The sequence below is a fragment of the Anser anser genome (assembly GCF_964211835.1).
Source record: "Anser anser genome assembly, chromosome: 21".
Classification (NCBI taxonomy): Eukaryota; Metazoa; Chordata; class Aves; order Anseriformes; family Anatidae; genus Anser; species Anser anser.
This window is the reverse complement of record NC_139742.1, coordinates 3,541,290-3,566,049: the sequence shown is the minus strand read 5'-3', so window position 1 is coordinate 3,566,049 and position 24,760 is coordinate 3,541,290. Positions and strand designations below refer to the sequence as shown.

At 66.6% G+C, this 24,760-nt stretch overlaps 1 protein-coding gene across 1 annotated transcript in view; it reads left to right on the top strand.

Moving 5' to 3' along the window:
* Positions 1–6,541: 6,541 nt before the first annotated feature.
* Positions 6,542–24,760, top strand: part of NIBAN2 (niban apoptosis regulator 2) — a 27,420-nt gene continuing 9,201 nt past the window's right edge. Inside the window, exons 1-4 of the mRNA XM_083806895.1 lie at positions 6,542–6,746; positions 20,568–20,698; positions 23,764–23,892; positions 24,231–24,336. Of these exons, the coding sequence (XP_083663021.1) occupies positions 6,692–6,746; positions 20,568–20,698; positions 23,764–23,892; positions 24,231–24,336 (421 nt within the window). The 5' untranslated portion in view covers positions 6,542–6,691. The remainder of the gene's footprint in view (positions 6,747–20,567; positions 20,699–23,763; positions 23,893–24,230; positions 24,337–24,760) is intronic.

The window sequence follows — 24,760 nt, the reverse complement described above, 5'->3', positions numbered from 1 at the left end:
ACGGGGGGGGGGACAAGGGGGGGGGGCACACACGTCACTTAGCCCCGCCCCCCCTCCCCGCCCCCCCCCGCAGCGACCGCCCCCCCCAGCATCCCCCCCCCTTCCATCGCTGCGCCCCCAGCCCCGCACCCCATTTCGCAATATTTTCCCGTATTTTGCCGTATTTGGCCGTATTTGGCCATGTTTTGGACTATTTTTGCCATATTTTGCCATGTTTTGGACTATTTTTGCCATATTTTGCCATGTTTTGGACTCTTTTTGCCATATTTTGCCATATTTCGCGGTATTTTTGTCCTGCCCCCCCCCCCCCAGTCTCGCCTCTACCCACACCCTGGGGTTGGTGGGGCGGTGAGAAATGTGCCCCCCCCCCCCGGTCCCCAGCGTGTTTTGGGTTTATTTTGCGGCAAAATATCCGCGCCCCCCCCCCCAGGATGCAGGGGATGGGGACACTCGGGATGGGCACAGCCCCTGCTCCCACTGGGGGGGGTGTAAACGGGGGGGGGCAATGCTGGGTGCTGCTGCTGGGGGGGGCATTTCCCCGGGGGGGGGGACAGGGGGGTCCCGGGGGGGGATTGTGGAAGCCTTGTGCTGGCTCCCAGGGCCGGATTCGGGAGCAGGGTGTAACGGGGTGTAAGGGGCAGGGGGGTGGGGAGGGGGCTCGGGGGGCTCCCGAAGGCCCCCCCATGGGTGCGGGTGCGGGGCCGGGTGTTTGCTGTGGGGTCACGCACCCAGCTTTGGCTCTATTTCCACTCTGCTTCCACTCCATTTACCGGGATGCTGTGGGATGGCTGAGCTCTGCCACGCCGGGTTCCCGGCGCGTTTTGGTGCTTCGGAAGGAAAAGGGGGGCCTCGGGGAAATCCAAGGGGGTGGGAGGCTCGTCCCGGCTCCCCCCCCCCCCCCCCCCCAGTCACCCCGGGCGGACGTCCCCATCGATCCTCCGCTCCCAACGCCGCTCTCTTTGTTAAAAATAAGCTGGAGTTTGGTTTGTCAGAGCTCCTGGACTCGGTGCCAGCCACGAGCTATAAATACCAGCCTGCTATTTACAAGCGAGGTATTTATATTGCTTTCCCATCGCCCCGTCAATCTTCCCGGGCAGGCCGAGCATCACCAGGCTGAAGGCAAAAACACGGCACGTGTCCGAGCCGGCCCCGGCCCTGCCCTCGGGGACACCCGGCGCCCCAGCGTCCGTGTGGCTTTCCTTGCTTCCATCGCATCTGGCAGAAAAAAAATAAATAACCAAGCAGCAGCATTTGCTCCGTTCAAGAAATCAAGAGGAGCCTCTGGATTTGGGACCGGAGGCTGGACCACGGCACCCAAAACGCCTCGGGGCAGCCATCCTGCCCTGCAGCGGCCATTTCATGCCACCGGAGCCCCGTCACCTTGGCTGAAACCCCAAAGGCTTCCCCGCAAACGGCTGCTGCCTGCTCCGGAGGCCGCGAAAAGGGGAAGCTGTTTCCACCTCGCCAGCGCTGGAGGCAGACATAAACGGGTAAAGAGGAACCAAAATGCTGGACGGCTTCCCACCTTACAGCTTCCCACCTTACAGCTTCCCACCTTACAGCTTCCCGTCCCACCTTACAGCCCAGGGAGCCACCAAACGACTTGCCCCAGGGGCTGCAATGTGTCCCCAGGGAAGGTGGCTTCAGGGACAGAGAGGGCACAGCTTCGCCCGTTGCTTCCGTCCCCCCCGGGGGCCCCTTGGGGACAGATGTGTGACTGCACGGTCACGGCTCCAGCGCCCCTGGGTCTGCACCCCCCATTCCAGCATGCCTTTCTGGGAGCAGGCACCAGGGATGAGGTGGGGATCGGGTACGAGCGGGTGGGCTGCTGCCCTCAGCAATCCCACAGAGCCAGGTGAGCGCGTCTGGCCCTGGATCCTGCCCTCCCGCCCCTCTCTGGTGGGGCCCGAAAGGGCAGGTTGTAGGGTTTGGGGGTCCCAGTGGCACTGCTGGGAACACCAAGTGGTGCCAGCCTCCTGGGCCTCGGCGCTCGGCCACCAGGCTGTCCCCGTGCGCCCACGTGTCCCCCAGCCCTCAGGACACCGAGCGAGGACAGCAGCGGGCAGGGTGCCCCTCTGTCCCCAGGGTGGCAGCGGGATGCTCTGGGTGCCAGCAGCGCCCGGGCTTCGTGCCTGGGGCTTTGCCGCTGTCACCGGCTGGTCTGCATCGGGCTGGCAATATCGTGCTTGTGTTCGTCGGTGCTCCATGCACGTCCGCCTCCAGCGTGGGCTCCCTGGGTCCACCCCTGCTGGGGTTCCTGCAGCAGCCTGCGGGCAGCCGGAGGGGCAGGGATGGTGCTTTCTGTGCCCTGTGCCCATGTCCCGTGCCCCGTGCCCGTGCCCTGTGCCCATGTCCCGTGCCTCTGCCTGGTTCCCATGCCCCCTTCCCATCCCCATGCCCTGTCCCCATGTTCCTGGCGGTGCCCATTCCCACACTGGTGTCCATGCCCCATCCCCATCCCATCCCCATGGTTGTGTCCCCCCCCCCCCCAGCTGCACCGGCCCTGCCCCAGCCCCCTGCCCGTGCTGGCTTGCCAGCCACCAGTTATCCCAGTGGCGACCAGCAGAGGGGACTGGTGATCCACAGCAGCCTCCAGCGCCCTCCACTAGCCCCGGCCGGGCTGCAGTAGCCCCGCGGGTCCCCCCCAGCCCTTCAGGGGGCTCCCCCAGGGCTGCTCGCCCCCCCCCCCAGGCTCCCCGCAGCGGGGTGGGCTGCCTGCCTGCCTGCTGCACCCCCTGGGGCACGTTTGGGGCTTTTTGTAGGGTCCAGGCTCGTGTCCAGCCAAAGCCATGCGTGGGGCTGGTCCTTGCCCCTCCAAAAAGGGGCTCAGGAGGCTCCGCGGCCAAGCAGCAGGCAGAGGGGCCGGATCCTGCCCTGACTCAGCACGGTGTAATCGCGGCGTTATCTGGGAGCGCTGCTCAGCGCCATAAATCCCGCTGGAGTCGGAGGGACGGAGGGTGCCCAGCCCAGGGCAGGCAGCTGGGCAGAGCTGCCCACGGCCTTATCGGCACGGAGGAGCTGCGGGGCCCCAATTAGGCAGCGGTTAATTGCGCCAACGCCAGTTCCCGTGAAGGAGAGCAGTGAGCAGCCCCCGGAGCACGAGCTGGGGAGCAAAAGGAAGGGTATGGCGATCGCTTCTGTCAGGGACAGGGAAATAAATCTTTACTGCGCTAACAGCCTTACGCTCCCGAGTGCAATGACTGCAATGATTCTGCGAGTCCTGAGGGCAGTGGGTGACCGGGAACAGCCTGCTCTGGGCGCTCTGCAGGGGCACAGACCGGGCTTTACACCACGAAAACCAAGAGGAGGACAGCCGGGGGTTTGTCCCCATGGGTACCGAGCCTGCGGTGAGCAGGTGAAGCTGAAAAACTTCGGGAGGGGTGCGTTTGGTTTGACTGCAGTCGGGATAAAAATCTCACAAATCATCGTTTATATTTTTGAAATGCTCCCTCGCTGACATAAATTGAGGCCTTGGGATCGCCCAGGAGCATGTGCCGGGTCCCAGAGGTGGAGGAGACGTCAGCAGTGCTCTGCTGATCGCCGTGGATGTCGCACGTGCCTCGAGGGCTTTGCCAGCTCGGGGACTGTCCCCGGCAGCTGGCTGGCACCGGGAGCACATTTGTCCTCCCCGGCTGTATTCAGAGGGAAATCCTTCCTTTCGAAGCTAGTTCGTCCAACAGATAATTCAGGCAGCTCCAGACAGATAAGCATTATTTACATCCGCTCAGAGAGATGTAATTAGCTGCCATGATTAGACTTTATCGTGGTGCCGTTTTTAAAGATCTGTCTCTAACCGGAGGGAACTGCACGGGGGCAGCGCGGGGCCGGGCTTGCCGAACCCCTCTGAGCATCGTCTGTCGCTTGGCTCCCTCGGGGTGCTGGCACCCACCCGGAGCTCCCTTTGCACCCACAGGGGGGCAGATTCAGTCCCATTCTCTGGTGCTTACTGGGGTGTACTGGGTGTACTGGGAGTGTGGGGGACCGGGAGGGGAGAGCAGTCAGGGCTATGCCTTGCCCGGCCACCGTGGGATGGGGCTCATTGCTTGGGTGCTCCCAGTGCCCCCAGTGCCCCCAGTGCCCCCAGCGCCCCCCGTGCTGGGCAGCAGGAGGGGCAGGACACCTCTCCCCATCCCTTTCCTCAGCGGAGCCACAGGAGCAGAGGAAACCCAGACCAGACGTGCGTGCCGGGACAATTTCCTGCACAGACAGGAACGCGTCGAGAGGTGCTCCAAGTGATGGCACCGCGCAGCTTCGAGCCTGCTGACGCTTCCCGCGATGACGAAGGGCTTCCAGTGTAAGTGCCCTCGCTCCCCGAGCCACCAGCTATCCCGGACCCCCCAGGGTTTCGCAGCCGAGTGCCTGCCACCAGCTGGAGCACAGCCGAGGCGCCGCAGTCATGGCACAACCACGACCCACAGGGCCAGGATGCCGGGCTCATTTTCAGGAGGTTTGTCGAGACAGAAATGCCCTTTGTGTCTGTGCTGCGGCCTCCAGCCGCCGTTTGCACGCTATTTCTGCGTGCGACAAATATAGCCTTCCTGTCTGCAGATCAACAATATCAATGCTTGCTATTTTTTGCCTTTTAATTATTATTTTTCCATTTAGGAAATACGTCAGCAAGCAGAGGAGACAGGTAGGGGCTCAGTGCGTAGTGCTCCGGTGCTTACGTGGATTGATTTTTCAAAAGTAAATATTTTAAACCATTTTGCTGGTCTGTTTAGCAGGACTCTGCGTGCACTGCTGAAATTATATTCCCCACATTTCTTCTTCATAAAGGAACGAAGCTTGGCTTCTAATAATGAAGTTACTGCCGTGGGTGGATATTTACGTGTTTATAGTTCGGGCGGGGGGGGGGGGGGATGCATTTCCCCCACCTGGGAACTACCCAGCCCTTCCACAGCTCCAATAACTCCAATTTTCAAATGAATCCAGAGCCAGCCTCCTCCGGGAGCAGCGCTAGGGAAAGCATTTAAAAGCCTCCAGTGGAAGAATTTTCTATTGGAAACGAGATTTCGCCGAAGCTCAATTTCCCAGGAGAATCCCTGAGCTTCAGCAACATTTTGGCTGGGGAGACAAGCTGAAAATGAACGTGTTGGTGAGGGCAAAGTGCTCGTACAGGGCATTTCTGAGAGAAAGGCGAGCCTTTTGGGGCTGAAACGCCTTTCAAGGCCAAGGGTAAGAAATACGTGAAGGGGGAAAGGGCAGATGTCGAAAAGCTCGGCTTTAGCCGGGGAGGCAGCGTGTCAGCACGGGGGGATGGAGCCCATGGCCCCCCGGGTGCCAGCAGCAGGCGATGGGGGATGTTTGTGGCTGCGCTGGTGTCAGGGAGAGGCGCGGGCACCCTCCTGTCCTCCTCCCCACCCCGCAGCCATCCCAGAAGAGCTATTTCGGGCAGGGTAAACAGGATGGCTCACACACACCGCCACCTCCTCTCCTCCCGCCCTCCTCCCTCCAGGAGAAGCCTCGCGGCCTAGCGATGCCGGCGTGGCCGTGGCCCACCTCGGCCTGCGGCCCCGCGGGCCTCCCCGCGGCGGGGAACGGCCTGAGCTCTGCGGCCGCGCCGCCTCGGCCTCCCCTGCCTCCTCCTCTGCCTCCCCCGGTCACACCCCGGCCCGTCCTGGGGCCGGATCCTGCCCCGGGAGCCCGCCGGGGCCGCTTCCGCCTGTTGCTCTCGGGAGGCAGTGGAGAGGAGCCGCAGCCTCGGCGGAGGAAGGAGGAGCTTTTCCAACGCTTCCTCCATCGGCTTCACTCCGTCTGCTTCGCTCCCTCCCCTGGCTGCCGCAGCCCAGGCCCGGAGCTCGCCCGCTCCCTGGCAGCTCAGCGACCTCCATCCCCGGCGGTGTGCGAGCCGGGGAGGCTGTGCCGGGCCGGGGGGCTGGCTGCCGGTCCCGGGGGGCCTCTACTCGAGCCTCCCCTCCCGAACCGCAGTGGCACTGTTGATACCAGCCCCCTCTCGTCTCCCCGCAGCACGCAGCCTCCCTGCCCGTCCCCCGTGGCCGTGGGGCGCCGCGAGGCACCGCGTGCCTCCCCGTCCCGACCTCCCGCCTGGCGAAGGAGGCCGGCGAGGCAGAGAGGCCGCTGGCCGCCCTCCGCCCCAGCGAGGCACGGCACGCCTCGGCGCTGGCGGCAGCTCAAGGCTGAGGTTTACGAGGAGCTGGGCGTGAGCGCGCAGGTAGAAAGGGAGGCGCGGGTGTTGCAATCGCCCTCTGAGGCAATGTCAGGAGCGGAGGCCGGTGCCAGGAGGGAGCCCGTTCGGCTGGCGCCAGAAGCCGCGGGAGCTGGCACGGGTCCCGCTGCGTGTGCGCGCTGGGGAGGCCACGCGGGGAGGAAAAGCGGGCTGTGCGCCCCCAGCACCCTTCCCAGGGCCGATCTATCCCAGCCCTGAGCGAGCAAATGAAGGCTGCTAATTAACGATGTGCGCCTGAAGGGGGGCGGCTGGGGGCTGCGGGTGGGGCTGGGCGGCGGGGTGGGGAAGGGAAGGGAAGGGAGGGGAGGGGAAGGGAAGGGAGAGGAGGGGAAGGGAAGGGAAGGGAGGGGAGGGGAGAGGAGGGGAGGGAGTGGCCGGGGGAGGCTCCGCAGCGCCGCGGCCGCCAGAGCCGGGGCTGCTGCCATGGGGCTCCGCAGCGCCTGAGCGCCCGTCCCCGGGCACCGCTCCGCACCGCTCCGCACCGCCCCGCACCGCCCCGGCGCCATGGGCGATGTGCTCTCCACTCACCTGGACGAGGGCCGCCGGCAGCACATCGCAGGTGAGCGCCCCCCGAAAGTGACCCCCCCACCCCCCCAGCCTCCTCCCATCCTCAGTGGGGAACCGAGATTCGCGTGGTGCCACCCCCCCGCCATCCCACTCCGTGTGTCCCTTCCCCCCCCCCCCCAACCCCAACCAACAACTTTTCGCCAGCTTTATTTTAAACTTTTCCACTTTTTCAATCCCTACGCACCACGTTGCATTTCTCCCCCTCCACGTCCTGCCTGCCCCCCGGCTGGGCACAGCCTGCAGGGTTTTTTTGGGGGGTGGGGGGCAGGACCCCCAAAGTGCCTGCCTGCACCCCAGTAAAAGGCTGGGCTGTGCGGGGTGTCTGTGCTGGTCCGGGGACGGGGTCGGGGGCTGAGCCCAGGAGGGCGGGGGGGGAGCAGCGATGCTGGCACGCCGGGCTGTCAGCACGGCCACCAAGGGTTTTGCTGGTGCTGGGCTCGCAGAGAAACTTCCCCCTCCCTGGCAGTGCTGGGGGGGTCCCAGGGGCTCCAGGAGTTGGGGGAGGACCGGGGGAGCCCTGCTGGCAGGGACCGGGCAGGGTGACAATGTGGCCATTGAGAGCCCCGGCGGCCGTGCCGAGCGTGCGATGCCCGATTAGTGCCGCCCGGCGTGGGGCGGTGGCCTTTGCACAGGCGTGGGGCTGTCTGGGGCTGCCTGCGGGGACTCGTGTGACCCCCAGAAGAGGGGTCACCCACCCCCCACCCCCGGGGGTGCTGCGCCTCGCTCTGCTCCAGCTGGGGCCGGGGTCTGGCACTTTGCTCCCTTAGTTCGACCTCCCGGCCCCTTGGTGCTCAGACAAGCACAAAAAACCTCTCCAAACCCCTCCCAAGCACCGGCACCGTGCACCCCACAAAGCCACCCCCAGCCAGGTGGCACAGAGGAGCACGGCTTCATGCGGGACGCTGCGTGCTGGCACGTCTCGAGGCCCCGGGAGGCTTCAGGGCTGTCGCTCTGCCCCATCATTTCTCCGGATTTTTCTACGTGCACGGCTCTGGAGCGGGGGGACCCGAGGGCTCCCGGCGGAGCCCATCCTGCCTGCCAGGCCCCGCAGCCGGCTCGCAGGAATGCTTACGTGGTATGCGGCTCAGCAGGACGCCAGCAGGTTTGCGAGCTTTGAAGCAGAGCTCGTAATGAGCTGTGGGTTTTCATGTTGCGAGGCTCGGTGCAGCCGGTTTGCGACGGGGGCTCGGGGCTTTGCGCCGCGCCGGGTCTCGCTCCATGGCCCCGAAGCACGTCCTGCGTTGCCAGAGCACATCCCCGCCGTCTTAACCCCGAAGAGCACGAGGAGGAGAAGCCCGGCCGGGCGCCCAGGCAGCAGTCTGGCTCTGCTGGGCACAACCAGGGCGTTGGCAAGGCGAGGCAGAGCGCCTGCGCCTGGCGGGGACCCAGCGCTGTGCCGGTGGGTTTCAGCCCACACCGGCGGGTCTGGGGGCTGTAGGGGATTTTTCACGGATCCGTGCAATAGAGCTCGTGCTCATACGTGTCCTGCCCGTGCTACAGCTCTGAAGTTTCAGGGTGAAAGAGGGGGGACCTGCACTTGCCCTGGGACACCCCCAGGAGGGGCTGGGGTCCGCCGGTGTCACTGAGCACCCTTGTGCTTTAGGTCTGGGCTCCTGGCGAGGTGGGAAACCTCGCGAGCTGGGAGGGGCCGCAACCCGACAGGCAAGGCACGACTTGCTGTCAGGCATGCAAAGCAACTCGGCGGGGAAAACTCAGGGTTTTCCTGCTAGCTCGGCCTGCTCGCTGCTGCTGCTGCTGCCGGCACCCGGAGCTGGGGAGGGGGCTGCGGGCTCCGGGTGGGGGCAGCGCGGGCGCGAGCCCTGCCTGCAGCAGGGACGGGGGCTCCCTGGACTCTGCCCCTTTGCTCTGCTCCTCCTGCAGCCCGCCCGCACCAGTGGGGTCGGTGGGATCGTGCAGGCCGGGTGTGCAGCAAGCCCTGGAGCAGCGGGGAGGTGACAGCCTGCGCCGGATCCGTCCTCCCTGCCGGGAGCAGAGGTCTGAGCATCCGCAGGTGGGCTCGAGGCAGGAGGGAGGTGGCAGTTCCCTTTGCCTAGGGACCTGGGGTGTAAAAAGCCATGCTGAGACAGTGGTGAGGCTGGTGCCAATGTCTCGTGGAGGTCACGAGCTGGAGGAGTGCGACGGGTGTGTCGGCAGCTCAGGACAGGGGGCTCCCTCGGGAGCAGGGGGCGGCGGTGGGGCTCCAGTGGTCTCCTGCAGCCGGAGCAGCCATGCGGGGAGCAGAGGGATGCCTGGGGACGCTGCACTGGTGCCAGCGGGGCAAGCTGGGGCTGTGCTGACACCAGGGTGGATTTCGGGCAGCTCCTGCCTCTGTTCCCCTCAGGTCTCTGCAGCCCCACGCTGGGGAGCTGTGATGGTGGGGGAACCGGTAAGGGCTTCCTTCTGCTGCCTTCCCTTAGGACATCATCCCGGCCTGAGTCACCCAAGCTTGTTTGTCAACACCCTCTGGCTGCCTTCCTCCTCCTCTTCCTCCCCTCTGTGGGTGGGGACTTGTTCCCGTCCTGCTGCACGGGCTGGAGCAGGGACCGCGTCCCCTCTCCTTGCGCAAGGGCGCCCAGCGTGGGCACCGTCAGCAATGGGGACACGAAGGTGGTGGGAGCGGGGGGGTCACAGAAAGGAAAAGGTTCACAGGTTGTAAAGCCCCCTAAGGTCACCCAGCCCAACCTAGGCTCCCGCTGGGGCTCATGGCAAGGAAGGGATGCCGCTGGCTGAGCTGCGGGGCTCCGTGTCCTGTGCGCCCTACTGATCTGGCACAGGTCCTTGGTACCCAGCGGCACAGGATGGGTGCCCTGGGTGAAGCTCTCCTGTATATCCAAATAACTCATCCCCACGATCCCCTTCTCCAGAGGGGTTCATGTTGGAGGGCGCGGGGCTGAGCTGTGGCAGGAGCTGGGTGCCTGTGTGGGGCTGGGGTCCCTGGTCCTGGCACCCTGCGGAGCCCCCCGGGCAGGTGGGTGGCAGCACCGGGAGGGTCCTGGCCAGCTCACGCCTTGTTCTGGCAGCTCCGGGGAGTTGCCAGCTCATTAATTGCTAAATAAAGCAGCTGTTAATTTGGGGAGGGGCCAGATGGGACTTCCTGCAGACACCAGCCCACGCAGCTGGGGCAGAGGTGACAGGGAGCCCCACCGGTGCTGCCGGACCTGCAGCTTTTTGGCTCGGCGAGGGCTGCCGGGCACCGGGAGCTGCCGATCCCCAGCCCTGAGGCAAGCAGCCTCGTTCTCTGCTGGCAGCACCGGGGCTGCCGTGCGTGCCGGGGGACACGAGCAGGAGGAGCCTGGCTGCAGCTTCCTTAAGCACGACACTTGTCTCTTTGCACCGGTCTTGGACAACCTCCAGGGCTCCGGGTTTAGTCTCGAGGCTCAAGCCCTCGCCTCGCCCCAGGGTTGGTGCAACCAAACGCGGCCGAGCTGGGTGAAGCCCTGCGGTGCCCCGGCTCTGGGTGCCGAGATGGAGCCGGGGAGGTCGGGAGGTTTCTCGTAACGCGGTGCGTGTCTTCTTTCATCGCAGAGTAAATACCTCCCCTGGCATGTCGGGGCCGCGCGCCAGCGGGGAACGGCTGGTTCTGGCGTGCTGGGGCTCACCCGCAGCCGTCGTGTCGGGGCACGGGGCTGCTCGGAGCCAGCGTGTCGGGGCACGGGACAGCTCCGGCTGCGGGGGCCTGTGGGGCCGGCAGGCGGCAGGAGCCCTCCCGGCCTCGGGGACAGGAGGAGCTGGGCCTGGATTGCAGCCGAGAGCTCTCCTTGGGTCCTCGGATCAGGCCCAAATCCTCCCCCGGGTCCCAGCTCTGCAATCAGCCACCCCTGCTCCCATTGCAGTGACCACGCACAGCCAAGAGCTGGCATTTCCCCAGCCTCTGCCTCCCTCCTGCCCCCAGATCCCTGCGGGGGTCCCAGCCACAGCTCTGCCACTGCCAGTCTGGCTCTGCAGAGGTGACACACGGTGACACAGGTCGCCGAGACAGCCTGAGCCCCCTTCCCATCCCCATCCCTCCTACAGTAGCCTGTGACTGGCTGCAGGATCCCAAGACAGTGCCCCAGGGGGCTCCTCGCTGCCCTCACCCCCCGGGCGAGGCTGGCACCGCTGTGCCCCCAGCTCGCCCCGAGCCTGGATGCGCCCCACGGAGAGCCCGGTGCCGGGGGAGCCAAGGGGAGGAAAGGCCGGAGCAGGGCTGCTGATTGCGAGCAGATTTCCTGCGGAGCTGCTCAAGGACGGAGCGGGAGAGGAAGGAGCCAAACTCCACCTTCTCCCCCTTTTCCAAGGGAGAGGGCAGTGGCGCTCAGCGCGGGTCCCTGCTGTGCTGGTGGGGCACCGTGCCCGTCCCCGTGCCCCCGGCAGGATCTGTCCCCAGACACTCAAACCCCTCTGCTGGGGGTGCTCCAGCCCCCGAGCTGGGTGTCCCCGTGGAGGTGGCAGGGGACATGGGGCAGGACCTTCTGCCTGGGGCACAGGGACTCATCCTGGCTCCCTCTCCCTGCTGCCAGCGCTGCCCAGTGCCACGCGTGGTGCCCATCGGGGGTGTCCCCGACGAAGGGACGTGCCCCGAAGCTGGGCGACCCCAGTGTCACTGCACAGGGTGGTGGCTGCCGACCACCTCTTGGAGCAGGGGCAGCCTGGCCACGGGAAGCGCCCCGAGCCCTTCTGCTGCTCCCGGCCGGGCCCGGGGCTGAGCACCGCCTCCCTCGCTGCGGGACCAGGCGGGTGCCCCACTGCGGCCGTGCCCCGCGTGCTGTGGGGCAGGTGGGGGCGCGGAGGAGCCGGCACGGGCAGGGAATAGGAAACTCTCCAGCCGCAGGGACAGAGCCCAGAACAGGCTGAGGGCTGTTTTGTTCAAATAACTCTTCTTTTTTTCTTCTTTTTTTTTTTTCTTCCCTTTGACGTACATAAAAGTCTTTGTTCGGTCTCCTCCCCCGGTGCTGGATTGGGTTTCCCGCTGGCACTGGGAGCGGGCCAGCTCCAGCTCTTCTCCCTGGGGCTGGGCGAGGGGCAGGAGGGGGCCACCTGCTCCTGTCCCCGGGTGGGCACTGCCACCTGCAGAAGGGACCACCAGGACGTCCCCAAACGAGAACCATCCACCTCCTGCCGTCCCCAGCACCTGGAGACGCTCGGAAGGCGGGCGGGGATGCCCGCGTTCGGGCAGGTCCCTTTGCCCCGGGGACCCCAGGACCCTCCTGACCCCATGGAGCTGTCGGGTGGCTCCCAGGTGCCGCCGGACCCTGCGTGGGTGCCCGGAGGGTGCTGCGAGCAGCGCAGCGTGCAGTGGCGGTGATTCAGCCCCGGCCGGGGTTGCGCCACGCTGGAGTGACTCCGATCCCGAAAGGCCGGTGCTGGTGGAGCAGCAGCGTGGGGAGGGGCGAGGCGGGGGCCTCTCCCAACCCCTCGTGCCCCAGCCAGGCACCGGTGGGACTGGGAACCCTGCAGGGACTGCGTGGGGACAGCCAGGCTGTCAGGGAGCGCGGTTACCTCTGGTGGTGGGCTTTATCCTCGTCCTGGTGCCCAGCGGACGGTGGGACATGGGGCCGGGACCTGTGCCTGGGGCCTTGGGGCAGCAGGAGGGTGAAAAGGGGCGATGTGGGGGGGCTGCTGGGCCCCCACCCACCTCCCCGCTGGCAGCGGGGGCCTGGATCCATCAGGGTGGGAGCGAAGCTGTGGGGTGGGAGGGGATCTCCTCTGCCCCGGCACACGGGGGCTGCTCAGGGCAGGGCAGGCGCTTCGCACGCCTTCGGTGCTGCAGCCCTGGGCTCAGCCCGGCCACTGCCGCCTTTCCCAAGACAGGCAGGGGCCCTGGACAGGCCCTGGACGCTGTTTGTTATTCAAATGCACATTCCTTACACGCAGCCGGAGCGGCCCAGTTCCTGGGTAGCAGCAGGAGGCAGGCATCTGTGGGGCGGAAAAACACAGCTCCCACCAAAAACGCGGCTCCCACCAAAAACGCGGCTCCCACCAACACCAACAACACGGCTCCCACCAGGGCGCTGAGCCCTCCCCATCGGGCTGGCTGCACCCTGACCTGCTGGGGGGGCTGCTCCCCGGGGCTCCCCGGCGTGGTTGGGGGGCACAGATAGAGCAAGGGGCTTGGTTCGGCCCCTGCAGACCCCCGGTGCTTCGACCGTGCACAGGGTTGGGGGCACGGCAAGGAGGGGACGCGAAGCAGGGGTGGTGCAAGCCCCTCTCTGCCCTAAATCCCACGGTGCCGGCACGGCGTCCGGCAGGCTGTTCCTAGGCCGTGCTTAGCTCGCCGTTTCGGTCTCTCCCCCCTGGATTTGTGGTGTGCTGGGGCTCGTCCTGCGGACGCGCTCGGCGCAGGTTTGTTTGCTTTGAGCTGGGAGCGCCGCTGGGAAAGCACCCGGCTGGGCGCGGCGCTGCGAGGGACGGGGAGGGCGCAGCCTCCATGGGGACAGCACCGGGCTGGGGGGGACACCGAGGGACAGGGGCTGCCGTGCCATGGCCCTGGGGACACCGGGGAGAGCGGCAGCACCGCCAGCAGCCGGGATGGGGGCACCTGGAGGGGTGGGGAGGTGGCTCTGGGACAGCCGTGTCCCCGCGGGCAGCGCGCTGTGCCCCGTTTGGGTGGCTGGGTTGGGGTTTTGGCTCCCTGGGCACCACGGGTGCTGCTCCCCCGGGGGCTGAGCACGAGCCAGCAGGGCGCTGAGCCCAGCTGCTTTCTCCTCCGAGGCTGTGCTGCCTCATCCCTTCCCGCTGCTCAGCCCCCGTCCTTCTCACCCTTCCCGAGAAGCGCGTGAGTCAGAGGGCGAGCAGGGCTGAGCTCAGCGCCGGCGCTGCCAGCGAGGGAGTGCACGCGGGGGCTGGGTGCATCCCCGCGGCCCTGCTTCGTCCCGTGCTGGGTCGCCTCGTGTGGTTTTTAGGGTGTTCGTTACCCCCCCCAAAATACTCGGCGTGGTTTGAGAGCCCGTCCCACCAGGGTTATCGGCACGGGGCCTGTCCGAGCACGGAGCCGTGCAGCCCGGTGATAGAGCGAACAAAGAGCTGGGGAGGGCAGCCCCCGCCTTCTGTTTGTTCCCCAGCTAGCTCCGGATAAACTTAATCTAAATCCTGATAATGCCCTCGAGCAGAAAGAGGCTGGGGGAGCGAGGGCTGGCCGATTGCCCCAGGGCTGAGGGCACAGGGACAGAGGTGTGCCACCACCTCTCACCCCTCTGAGCTGGTGTCAGCCTCCCCTGGTCCAGGAGAGGGGAGATGCCAGCACCCCGGATCAGCCACCCCACTGTTCTGCCCCCCTTCTTGTTTCGGGGAGCTGGTGCCTGAGCCCCCCCATTCCATCGTGCTGGGAACCCCCTCCCGCAGCGGGGATGCTGTGCCGGGGCTGAGTCGGGCCCCCACGGAGCACTTTGTGTTCTCTGGGTGGAAGCAGGGAGCTGAATTCCCAAAACACGTCGGGCTTGGGCTTAACCCTTCGGGGGCGGCCGTGCAGGGTGATTTAAGCAGACGAGATGCCCTCGCATTGCTCCTGGGGGGCACCCCTGGCCCTGCTGCAGCCCCCAGCCCTGCCGGGCAGTCCTTAGGGTCGGCGGTGACGCTGCGGGGCGCGGGCACGCACATGGGGCCTGCGCGTCGTCCCCTGCTTCGTCTCGGAGCATCGTCCCCTGCTCCTGGCGTGGCACCGAGGTCGGTGCCTCTGCCCCGGCTCAGCGCGGAGCCTCAGCCTCCTCTTGCGCCATCCCTTGGGTGCTGTTGTCCTGAGGCTGCCCTGCTGCTTTTTGTTAACAGCTCGTTTCGGACACGATCCTGCCCTGCCCTGTGCCCAGCTGCGAGCCAGAGGGCGGTGCTGGTGGCACAGCGGGGGCGCTCAGTGCCGTGGGGGACTTGGTGCCCGGGGGGGGGCACCCGGTGCCCGTGGGCTGTGCCCTCCTCCCCCCTGCCCTGCTCGGCAGCCGCAGGGTTGCTTAGGGGATGCTGTTGGTTAAGGTCTGGCTCAGCACCCTGTCCCCGCAGTGCTGTGCGCCCTTGTCCCTGCAGTGCCGTGCACCTCATTGCTGGCGTGCTGTGCACCCTGTCCTTGGCTGTGCTGTGCGCCCTGTATCCCCGGTGTGCACCCCCTATCCCTGCTCTGCACCCCATGTCCCCGGGGTGCTGTGCACCCTTCTGGAGGGATGCCCAGACGCGCTGGCTGTGTACCACCAGGATCTGGGGCAAGGAAGTGTGCCCAAAGGGCAGCGAGGCACCTCTGGGCACATTCGGACCACGGTGCAGGACCGCTGGAGCACCGGGGGGTGACCTGGGCCCCCCCTTTGCCCTTCCACCACCTCCTTGCGGTGTCCCCTGGTGGACCCCTAAGTGGGGGGGGGCCGGGGGGGCCCCCATTGTCCCGCAGGAAGGGTCGGGGCGGTGGGACAGGACGCGCGGGCAGGGCAGCGTGGGAAAGCCGTGGTGGGGACAGCCCCGGCTGCCGGCAGCCCCGTCCGTACCCGGGGGGCCGCTGGCGGGCGAGGGGGGGCCCGGCTGCTGCTTTGGCTTTGTTTGTCCGCCTGGAAGGCGGCTTCCGTCCATTCTTCGCCTGGCGGAGGTGTAAGCTGGCCGGGCTGGGGACGTCCCTGTCACTGGCCTGGGAGCCTACGCTTCCCCGCCAGCACCCCTTCCCGGCTCGCTAATCATTTACCGGCTAAATTAGCAATTAACTCCTGCCCCAGCAGCCTGGCTGCGCCATGGCCGGGCTGGCACGTGGTGATCACGGGTTCCCCGCCACCGGGATGTCCCGCAGGCCGTTGCCACCACCGCGGGGGCTTTGCCGGGCTGGGGACACCACCAAGGGGACCGCAGGCGGTGGCACGGCCCCGCCGGGCTCTGCGCAGCGCCGGGGCTTTCCTCGGGCCGCTGCTGACTCAGGCCGTGCGCGGGGACAGAGCCAGGAGAGCTGTCGTCACTGTGCGGGGACACGGCTCAGCTGGCCCGGGGCGCGGGCTCAATGAGCCTTTTTGTCTCCTTTTTTTTTTTTTATGTCTCATTTTTAACCCTGAGCTGGGGGGGAATTCCTCCGTGCCCCGTGCTCCCTGCTGCTGCTCCCGCTCCTCGTCGCAGCTGGGGGGGACGGGGGAGGCCGGGATCCCACGGGCACCCCCCAGCACCCCCAGATAACATCAGAGAGGGCAGCTGCGGCCCCTGAAGGCTGCATCTGCCGTGAGGGATGTGGGGCTCCGGGCTTGCAAAACGGGATGTGGGCTGGAGGGAGGTTTCGGGGCAGTGCTCCTGCCCGCATTTGTCAGCCTCTGTGTGTGTGGACAGGGGCACGCCAGCAACCATGGCCACGTCACCTCGTCCCCCGTCACCTCGTCCCCTGCTGGCCGGGGCTGCCGGGGAGGTGCTGGGGGACCCCGAGGGGGCAGCCCCTTGTCCCCGCCACCTGCAGCAGGGGCTGGGGACCGGATTTTTGGAGCCCCCCCCGCTCCACTGCGCACCTCTGTGCGGCGAGGCGTTAAATCCCATCCCTCTTCCCGTTAGGCTTTAACACTTGGCTGCCCGCACAAGGTCCTGATGAGTCAGGGAGGGGAAAAAAAACCCACCTCCAGTCCCAGCTGAGCCGTGCCTTTGAAGGGTACAAGGGGGATGCTCCGGGGCCGACAATGGGATGGGGGTAAGGGGTGGAAGCTTCTCTGGGCTGCTGGAGCTGGTGTCGCTGGTGGCTCCCCAGGCCCAGCAATAGGGGCAGCGAGGCTTTGGGGTCCGCCAGCACGGGCACAGCTTGTGGGGCTGGGTGCCTCCGCCCCGTGCCTGCTGGGCCGGGGATGCTCCTGCGGGTCCCATGTCTGGGGGGGGGGGATCCGCAGCCCCGTCCTGTCCTTGTCCCCGTGCCAGCCGGCTGCAGGCTGCGGTCACCGATGCCAGCGGTGACCCAGCAGGATCTGACCTCCTGCAGCCAGACCTGCTGACTCGGTGGCTGTTGAAGGCATCACTCTCATTTTCACATGATTTCCAGGGGAAGGAGCCGCTGGGGCCCCGCACGCTGCAGCCCTGCCCTCCCACGCCGCGCGCTGCAGCAGGCACCGCTGTCTGCCGGGCGCCAGCAGGAGCTGGTGGGGCTGGCACAGGATCGGGCCCTTCCCTTCCCGTTGCGTGGCTCCTTTTGGCCTCGTGGTGAGGAGGGAGAGGGCCCGCGACGCTGCGCAACGCTGGCTCTGCGTGGGGAGCACGGGGTGCTGCAGATGTGGTTGCACAAAAAAAAAACACAAAAGCAACAAAAAAAATCAAAACACAGAGGGAAAATGTGAGGAGCTGGAAGGAAGGGGGCACTGGAGCTGGTGCTGGGCCCCAGGAGCTGGCAGCTTTCTTTGGGCCAGCCCCGGTGCAGGAGCCAGCCGCGCTCGCCTCCTCCCCAGCATCGTAGCCAAGGGCTTGGGGCCGTGGGGACGGAGATGTCCCCTGAGGGCCTGCAGGGGCTTTTTGGGTTCTCCAGAGGGCACCCGGCTGCTGCTTGTGGCTCCGTCGTGCTGCTGAAGCTCTGAGTGCCGGGCACCGCTGAGGGTGCTGGAGCTGGTGCCACTCTCCAGCGATGCCACGTCCGGGCTCGACCCAGGGCCCCTGTCTGCTGCTTGTGGCTCCGTCGTGCTGCTGAAGCTCTGAGTGCCGGGCACCGCTGAGGGTGCTGGAGCTGGTGCCACTCTCCAGCGATGCCACCTCCGGGCTCGACCCAGGACCCCTGGCTGCTTTTTGTCCTTTTCTTTGCTCTGGAAGGTGCGGAGCTGGGCTGTGCCCGGTGACGGGGCTGGCGGGCCGAGAGCTGACTTCTGCTTTGGCGTGTGCGTGCGTGGGGCTGCCGGCGGTGCTGGAGACGTGCCCAGCGCAGGCAGCTTCTGCTCTCCGGCTTCTCCCCAGGCCGCTCGCCGCCTTCCCAGCCGGGCTGGCACGGCGCTCAGCCTCCCGCCCGGGTGCCCAGGGGCTCGGGCTGGCCCCAGCTGCTGTGGCCGGGCCGTGAACCCTCTGACGGAGCGAGGCCGGAGCGGCACACACCTCTGGGAGTGCCGGCGGTGGCAGGAGCTGCCCAGGGGCTGCGGCCACCCCCAGCCTCCTCCCGAGCCCTGTGCCACTGCCCGGGGCTGGTGCCGGTCCCAGCACGCTGCTGCGGCCGCACGACCGGTCCTAGGGCTGGGCAGGAGCTGCCTCTCTGGGCCAGTTTCACCGAGATCAGCCCAGGTAGGATGCAGGGAGCAGCAACCCCGTGCTCCTCGCTCCTCGAGGCGCTGCCGAGGGGCAGCGATCCGCCAGCAGCACCCCCCCCCCCAGGAGCTGCTCCCCCCAGCACAGGCACCCCGTGGGGTCCCGGCACCCTGCCCAGCCTCGTGCCGCTGCCTCGTCCCGCTGCTGCCGCCCATCGCAGAGCCCTTTTGCGGACGCCAGCGCGCTGCAGAGCTCCTTTATCTCGGCGTGCAAGGCGCCACGTGAATCTTAGTCATCAGGATGCCACTGCAGCGAAGGAGGGAAGGAGGGGAAACCCGGAGGCAGAGGAGCAGATGGAGCCTCTGATGAGAGGTGCCAGCGAACCCGGCAGGAACCCAGGCTCGGGCAGGGAGTGGGGTGCTGCCGGCACCCCTCGGGGACCACAAGCAGCCCCCAGCCCCATGCCGAGCCCCTCATGTGCGCCCTGCCTGCGGCTTTTTGGGCTGCCGGGCTGGGGGAGAGTCAGCGCTCTTGGCTACTTGACTGAGAAACTTTTGTTTCAGTATCTGCAAGTAATTGACTTTTGCTTTCCCATTTACTTAAGACCTCCTAATTGGCCCTGTTGTTAATCAGAGAAGAATGAGTGACTAAGCCGTCTCGACTGCTGGGGGACCAGGGCTCTTTTTTTCCCATGAACTGAAAGGAAATGAAACCTCAGAATGTCCTTCTAAATCTCAGCTGTCAACATCGCTGCCCAGAGCCCCAGCCAAAATAACACATTTTTGGAGGCGCGTGTTGCAACCGAAGTACCTAGTGGACACCAGCGCGCGGAGTAACAGCGGGCTGGGCTTTTTCCAGGAGAAAATGCCAAAACCGGGGTGAGGAATTTCTCTGCTCGTACGAGCAGGCTCCTCGTTCTTTGCTCTTAAAAACTTTCTTAAACCGAAGGGATGCTTCAGCCCCAGCACCGTCGGCGCTGACGACACCAGGGGAAGGAGCGCCCTGGGTGGCAGCCGAGCCCCAAACGTGCCGGCGTTCGCTGCCGTTGTGGTCCTGGCGGTGCCAGCACCTCCCGTGGGCTGCGCCGCCTGCCCCCGTCCCCTCCTGTGCCGCAGGGAGCTGCAGCGTGCCGGAGCCAGCTGCTGCTCCGCGCCGGCGCGGCTGGCGGCCGCTGCTGGATGAGGATCTTGGCTCCCGCCGCAGGCTCCGGGCTCTGCCAGGGTCTGTTTTGTCTGGGTTCGTGCACCCAGCGTCGTGCTGGCTCCCGCGCCAGGGATGCAGGGGCAGCGTCGCTCCCGCTGCCGTCGCCGGAGCTCCGGAGCAGCCTGGTGTGGGTGCAGGCAGCTTCGGCCATTTCCACATCGTACAACCGGGGCAAAGCTGAGCGAAATTCCAACCCGAGTCCCCGTGTGCCCGGGGGAGCTCTGGGGAAGTTGCCCTTTTGCTGGAAGTCTCTCCCCAAAGCGCTGATGCTTTGCGGTGGGGTTTGCTGCAGAAGAGCCCCAGAAGGAGTCCGGAGATGGGCAGGGTGCCCGTGGGGCAGGGTGCCCGTGGGGCAGGGTGTCGTGCCGGCAGGAAGCCGCTGCTTCCACCGTGCCCTCCCCAGAGCAGCACGGGTGGCACGGGGCTGGCTTTCGGGTGCTGTGCCAGGGCCCTGGATGAATCAGGCCGTGGGAGTCCCTCGGGCACCTCCAGATTCCTGCGCGCTGAGGTCAGGCAGGGCGGGGGCTGCGGGGGCCGGCGGCTTTGGGGTGGGTGAAGGAGCCTCCTGAGCCCCATGGGGGGCACCCCCAGCCGTGGCTGCGTGCCTCAGGGCTTGGAAAGCACGGTCCCTGCCGCTGGGGGCGGATTTGCAACGTCCTCTCTCATGCATGAAGTGATGGTGGGGTGCAAAGGGGCACCTCATGCTCAGCTTGCTCTGCAGGGGGTTGTGGTGGGGGTCCCCACCTCTCGGGGGGGGTGACACAGTTTGGGTTGTCTTGTCCCCTGCGGCACGCACGGCCCCGAGCATCTCCACCTGCAGAGCGTGCAGCTGCCCAGCACCTCCGTGTGATGTCCCTTACGGGGGCACCACAGGGTCCTGGGCGTTTTAGCAAGGTCCCACCCTGAGCGTGGGGTCCAGGGGGGGGTTGCCCCCCATTCCCAGGCAGCCGACGTGGGGGCGAAGGCGCAGCCCTTCCTGCGGGGCTGCAGCGGGGCTGCACAATGCGCAGGAAGCGCCGCGGTGCCGGAACCAGCCTAATGTCAGGAATTTCCTGCCTGGGAGAGGAATCCGTGGCATTAACATTAAGGGCCAAAAAAAGACTGCGCTAACCCCGAGCGAGTCCCTGGGCTGGCCGGGGAGGGCAGAGGGCAGCGGGCTCGGCGGTGGCCTCGTGCTGAACCCTGCTCCTGTGGGCACGAGGGCACCGTGGCAGCGCCTGCCAGGTGTGAAGGTGCAAACGTGCCCAAACGTGCCATGTGGGACGCGGCAGGGACCCAGCAGAGCTGAGCCTGGGGTCGCTTTGTGGGGCTGCCCCACGTGGGGGGCAGAGCTGCTGCAGCCCCCATCAGGACCCGGTGCTGGGGACGGGTCCCCAGGGCACAGCCTGCAGGGGTTGGGGCGGCGGGAGGAGGACGGGGTGGGGAGCACGGGGTGCCCGATGCCAGCCCCAGCCTAACTCTCCCCTCCTCTGCTCTCCCCTTGCAGAGAAGACCGGGAAGGTGCTGGGGGAGTTTGCCCGCTGCTACAAGGAGCAGTACGGCGTAGCGCTCTTCAACAGCGTCCGCTATGAGATCGAAGGCAACGGGGGGCCGCAGGCGCAGCTGCTGCACCGCAAGGTAAGAGCCCGGCCTCATCCTCCTGGGCAGGGATGAAGGCACAGCTGCATCTTCCTCCCCCTGCTTCGGGCAGCCCCATAGGGATGGGGGCACCACAGAGCCGGGAGAGGAACCCCCAGGACAAGGTGGTGGACGGGGTCTCCAGCCCGTGGGGCTCTCCGGGAAGGTTTTCTTCTCAAATCAGTGCAACAAGCACACACCCAGTGACAGGGCGAGGCTGGCTTTGGGCTGCAGCCCAGCGTGGACGTGTTTGTGGCAGGCTGGCTGGAGGTGCTCCTGGCTGCCGAGGAGCTCCTGGGAACTGCTCGTGCCCAATAAATTCCCGAGCGAGGCTGCTGGATGCGGGGCACGGCCGGGTGTGCTGGGCTGCCCTTCCCCTACTGCTGGGCACTGGGGGCGGGGGGAGGAAATCCTCCCTGAAATGCATCCATCACCCTGTGCTGCTATAAGGAGCTGGTTTGGACGTGTGGGGATGCCTGGAGAGCTTTCGGGTTTGCTTGTGCTGGGCTGCTCGAAATCACCACTGGGGTTTTTGCTGCAGAGCCTGGGGCTGGGGCAGTGCCGTGGGGTCCCCGGCTTCCCTGCATGGTGCTGCCCTGGCCCCCGCGGCTCTCCCTCCCCTGGTGTTACCACGGCTGGCGAGGAGAAGACCTCACTGCCATCAGCGAAGCCGCAGTGTGTTTCCCAGAGCCCCTTGAAAAAGGGGTGTGGAAAGGAGAAATTGGCTGAAATCTGCTGGAGTTCCCAGATCCCTGCTGGCCCGGGGTGCCCAGCACGTAACGTGGAGCTGTGGGCACCCGCACGCCTCTCCCGGCTGGGAAGGGTGGTCCCAAAGCACCCAAAGCCCCTGGGAGCAGGCGGGTGTAGGCAGGCGGCGTTGAGCATCCTGGCTCCTGCGCCCCTACGGCCGGGGGCAGTGGGTGCCCTGATCCCCTGGGGGTGGGGGCTCGGCCCCCCGGTGCTGAGCAGGGGGAATTCGTGGCTGCGGGTTGAAAGCAAGCGGGGCCGGGGCCACAGGCGTGGCCGTCCCTCTGCCTTGCTCAACGCCTTTTGGAGCAACCCGGGGGTTGCATCAACGAGCTCACAGCAGCTGGCTGTCCTCCGCGCCGACCTGCGGGAGCGCACATCCACCGCCTGTTTTTGGGAGGGGAGCACCCCACCCCGGGCACCGGGACAAGTCCCGGCCCTCCCCGAGGGCCGCCGGTCCCTGCACAGCAGGAGGTGACAGCTCCCGGGCTGTCCTGACCGGTGCGGGTGGTGCTGCGCGGGTGTCGCAACAGCGGGCACGGGGCGTGCCGGGCGCAGGGAAGGCGTGGAGGTGCGTTCCCGAGCGGGGACAGGGAGCCCGGCGCCCGCAGGGAGGAGCCGCTCGGGTTCATCGCGGTTCGGCCGCTGCCTTCCCCGGGTGGTGCCTCCCGAAGGCCTCTGCACCAAGCCCAGGAACGATCAAAACCGGCAGCGAGCGGCGAGGCCGGGGGCACAGTGCGGCCCCGCAGCACCGGGGTGTAAATGGGGTGGTCCTCCTGCAAGGAGCCCCCCTGGCTGCCCCTCTGCCTCACCGCCCGCACAGCCCATAGCCAGAAGGGATAGCCAGGGGGGAACATGACTGGGGGTCCCACGAGTGCCCCCAGGGTGAGCTGGGTGGGAGCTGTGGGGTCCCCGTGGGAGCTGGAGGCACCCTGGGGCTTGGGGCAGGGTCTGGGGTCACCGAGGAGCGGGGAGTCGTGTCCTCCAGCTTGGCTGGGCGCTGCCCCAACTTGCTGAAAATGCTGTGGAAGTCAGGATGCAAGGTGGTGTCCTCCCTCTCCTTGGATAGAAGTCTTCTAGCTGTTTGTTTTTTTTTTTTAATATTATTTTTCTTCTCATTTTTTGGCCACCTCAGTGCCTAGCAGCACCTCCCACAGCCCTACCAGGAGCTGGTGGCCCGGAGGGGGACATCTGGGCCACGGTGCCAAGCGCATCTCGGTCCCCTGCAGCGCTGGCGAGGAGCAGCAGTGACCAGAGTAGGCCACAAATATTTCTGCCCTCGGTGCCCCCAGCAGCCCGTGCCACCCCCGGCAGCCCAGGCCCCACGTTCACCTCCCGTTTGGTGTCAGGCCGTGGGGACGTGACCAGCCCCTGGGAAGCTGTCCCCGAGCACCCTCCTTCGCCCTCCCCCGGCACGCTCAGCGCCACCTCCCTGCCCCTCCTAGCAATTCGGCACATACCTGCGTGCCCCAAATACTTGCCGGGGGTGTGCGGGGCCGGCTCGGTGAGGCAGGATGGGCAGGATGGTGCTCAGGGCTGCTGGTGGCCACGAGCTGGTTTATGCGGGACAATCCCGTCGTTTGCTGGTGGGGGCTCCAGGAGCTGGCGTCCCCTTGGCCCTGCTGGCCCTTCTCTGTCCCCATCCCCGCCGGGTTTGGGTTAGGGCTGCCACCACCAGCTGCTTCCCCCCGCAGGGTTTGCTCCCTGCTCTCTCCTCCCCTCTCCCCGTATTCCTTCGGGAAGTGCTTTGGGCAGGGGGAGGCAGCGTGTGCCAGCCCAGTGTCCGGCACCGGGGTCCTGCTCCTGCTGGTCCCTCCCGGTGGCCACCACGGTGAGTGCTGGGTGGCCACCACGGAGAGGCAGCTGCGGAGCGCTCCCACCGCCAGGAGAGCTCTTGGCTCTTGTTTATACTCCTGGGGTCATAAAAATTCCTGGGACGAATTCTTGGCCGGCTCAGCGCGCCTGTCTTTGGGATGGTGTCGGGGCAGCCTGCGCACGCTGCCAGGCGCTGGGCAGGCAGCGAGGGGGTGCCCGGCCGGGGGACGCAGGGTGTCCCCCCCCTGCCCCGTCCCCTGCTTCTGGGGACGTTGCAGCATCACCTGCAGTCGGGCTGTACGTGCCCCCTCCTGCCTCAGGTGGGGGAAATCACAACAATTTAGGTTTGGGAGGACTTCTGGAGGCCCCTGGTCCGAGCGGGCACTCAGCCGGGCTGTCGCCCCGAGGCGCTGTTTAGGCACTGGGATTTGGGATACGACGGGGGGTGCTCCTGGCAGCCCCTGTCCCTGCCACCCGGGTCACCGCGGGTCTCCCCCCGGCAGGTCCCGCTGGAGGACCACGTCATCTACTCGGGCAACCTCTTCCAGTACATCGAGGAGAACAAGAAGTGGAGGAACCGCTTCTGCGTGGTGCCGCACAACTACGGCTTGGTGCTCTACGAGAACAAACTGGTGAGGACGCCCCGGCTTTGGCATCGCCTCCCGACAGGGGGGCAGCGAGCTCAGGGTGCTCAAAGCACTTGACGTCCCCCCTCTGCTCCCGTCCTGCCCTCCCCAGGGACAATGCTTGGGCTTGGACATCCCCGAGATCATCCCCGATGCTTCCCGGTGCCCCTTGGTGTCTCAAAGCCCTCCCCTGAACACGCAGCGTTTCTTCCCCCCTGCACCCCGACGGAGGAGGACGGAGACCCTCTCGGCCACCTCCCACGGGTGCAGCCCTGAACGGAGCCGCGGTGCCGTGCTGTGCCCCCCCCCAGTCCTCCCCACGCTCACCAGCTCTTTCTGCTCAGGCTTACGAGCGGGAGCTGCCGCCCCGCGTGCTGATCAACAGCGCCGGCTACAAGGTCCTCACCTCCGTGGAGCAGTACCTGGAGCTGGTGAGCAGCAGCCTGCCTGGTGAGTGGGGGCTGCGGGGCGACGAGGGACGCTCGGGGGTCCCCAAGGTCCCTGCGCTGCTGAGAACCCCGTGGGGACACCTGGGGAGGGGAGGGGTTGGGGTTGGGGGGGCTGCAGGGAGGGAGAAGGGCCCCGTGGTCCCCCCTGGTGGGGTGTGGGGTGAAGCGTGCTGCTCTCCCACAGGGAGGCAGAGGGATTGTGGCAGAGGCTCTGGAGGAGCCCAGGGGTCTCGTGTGCCCCTCCTGCACCCCCAGAAGCTCCGGGGAGTCCCACATCCCGACTCCTGCCAGGCAAAGCACCCGTCTGCGCGGGTACTGTGGTACAGAGCCCCGTCCCCCGGGGCTGTGCTTGGCCTTGGCGGTTTGAGGAAGAGCCTTGACATCTCCCCGGCAGGAAACGTGCTCTGGGTTTGTCGGCGTTTGCT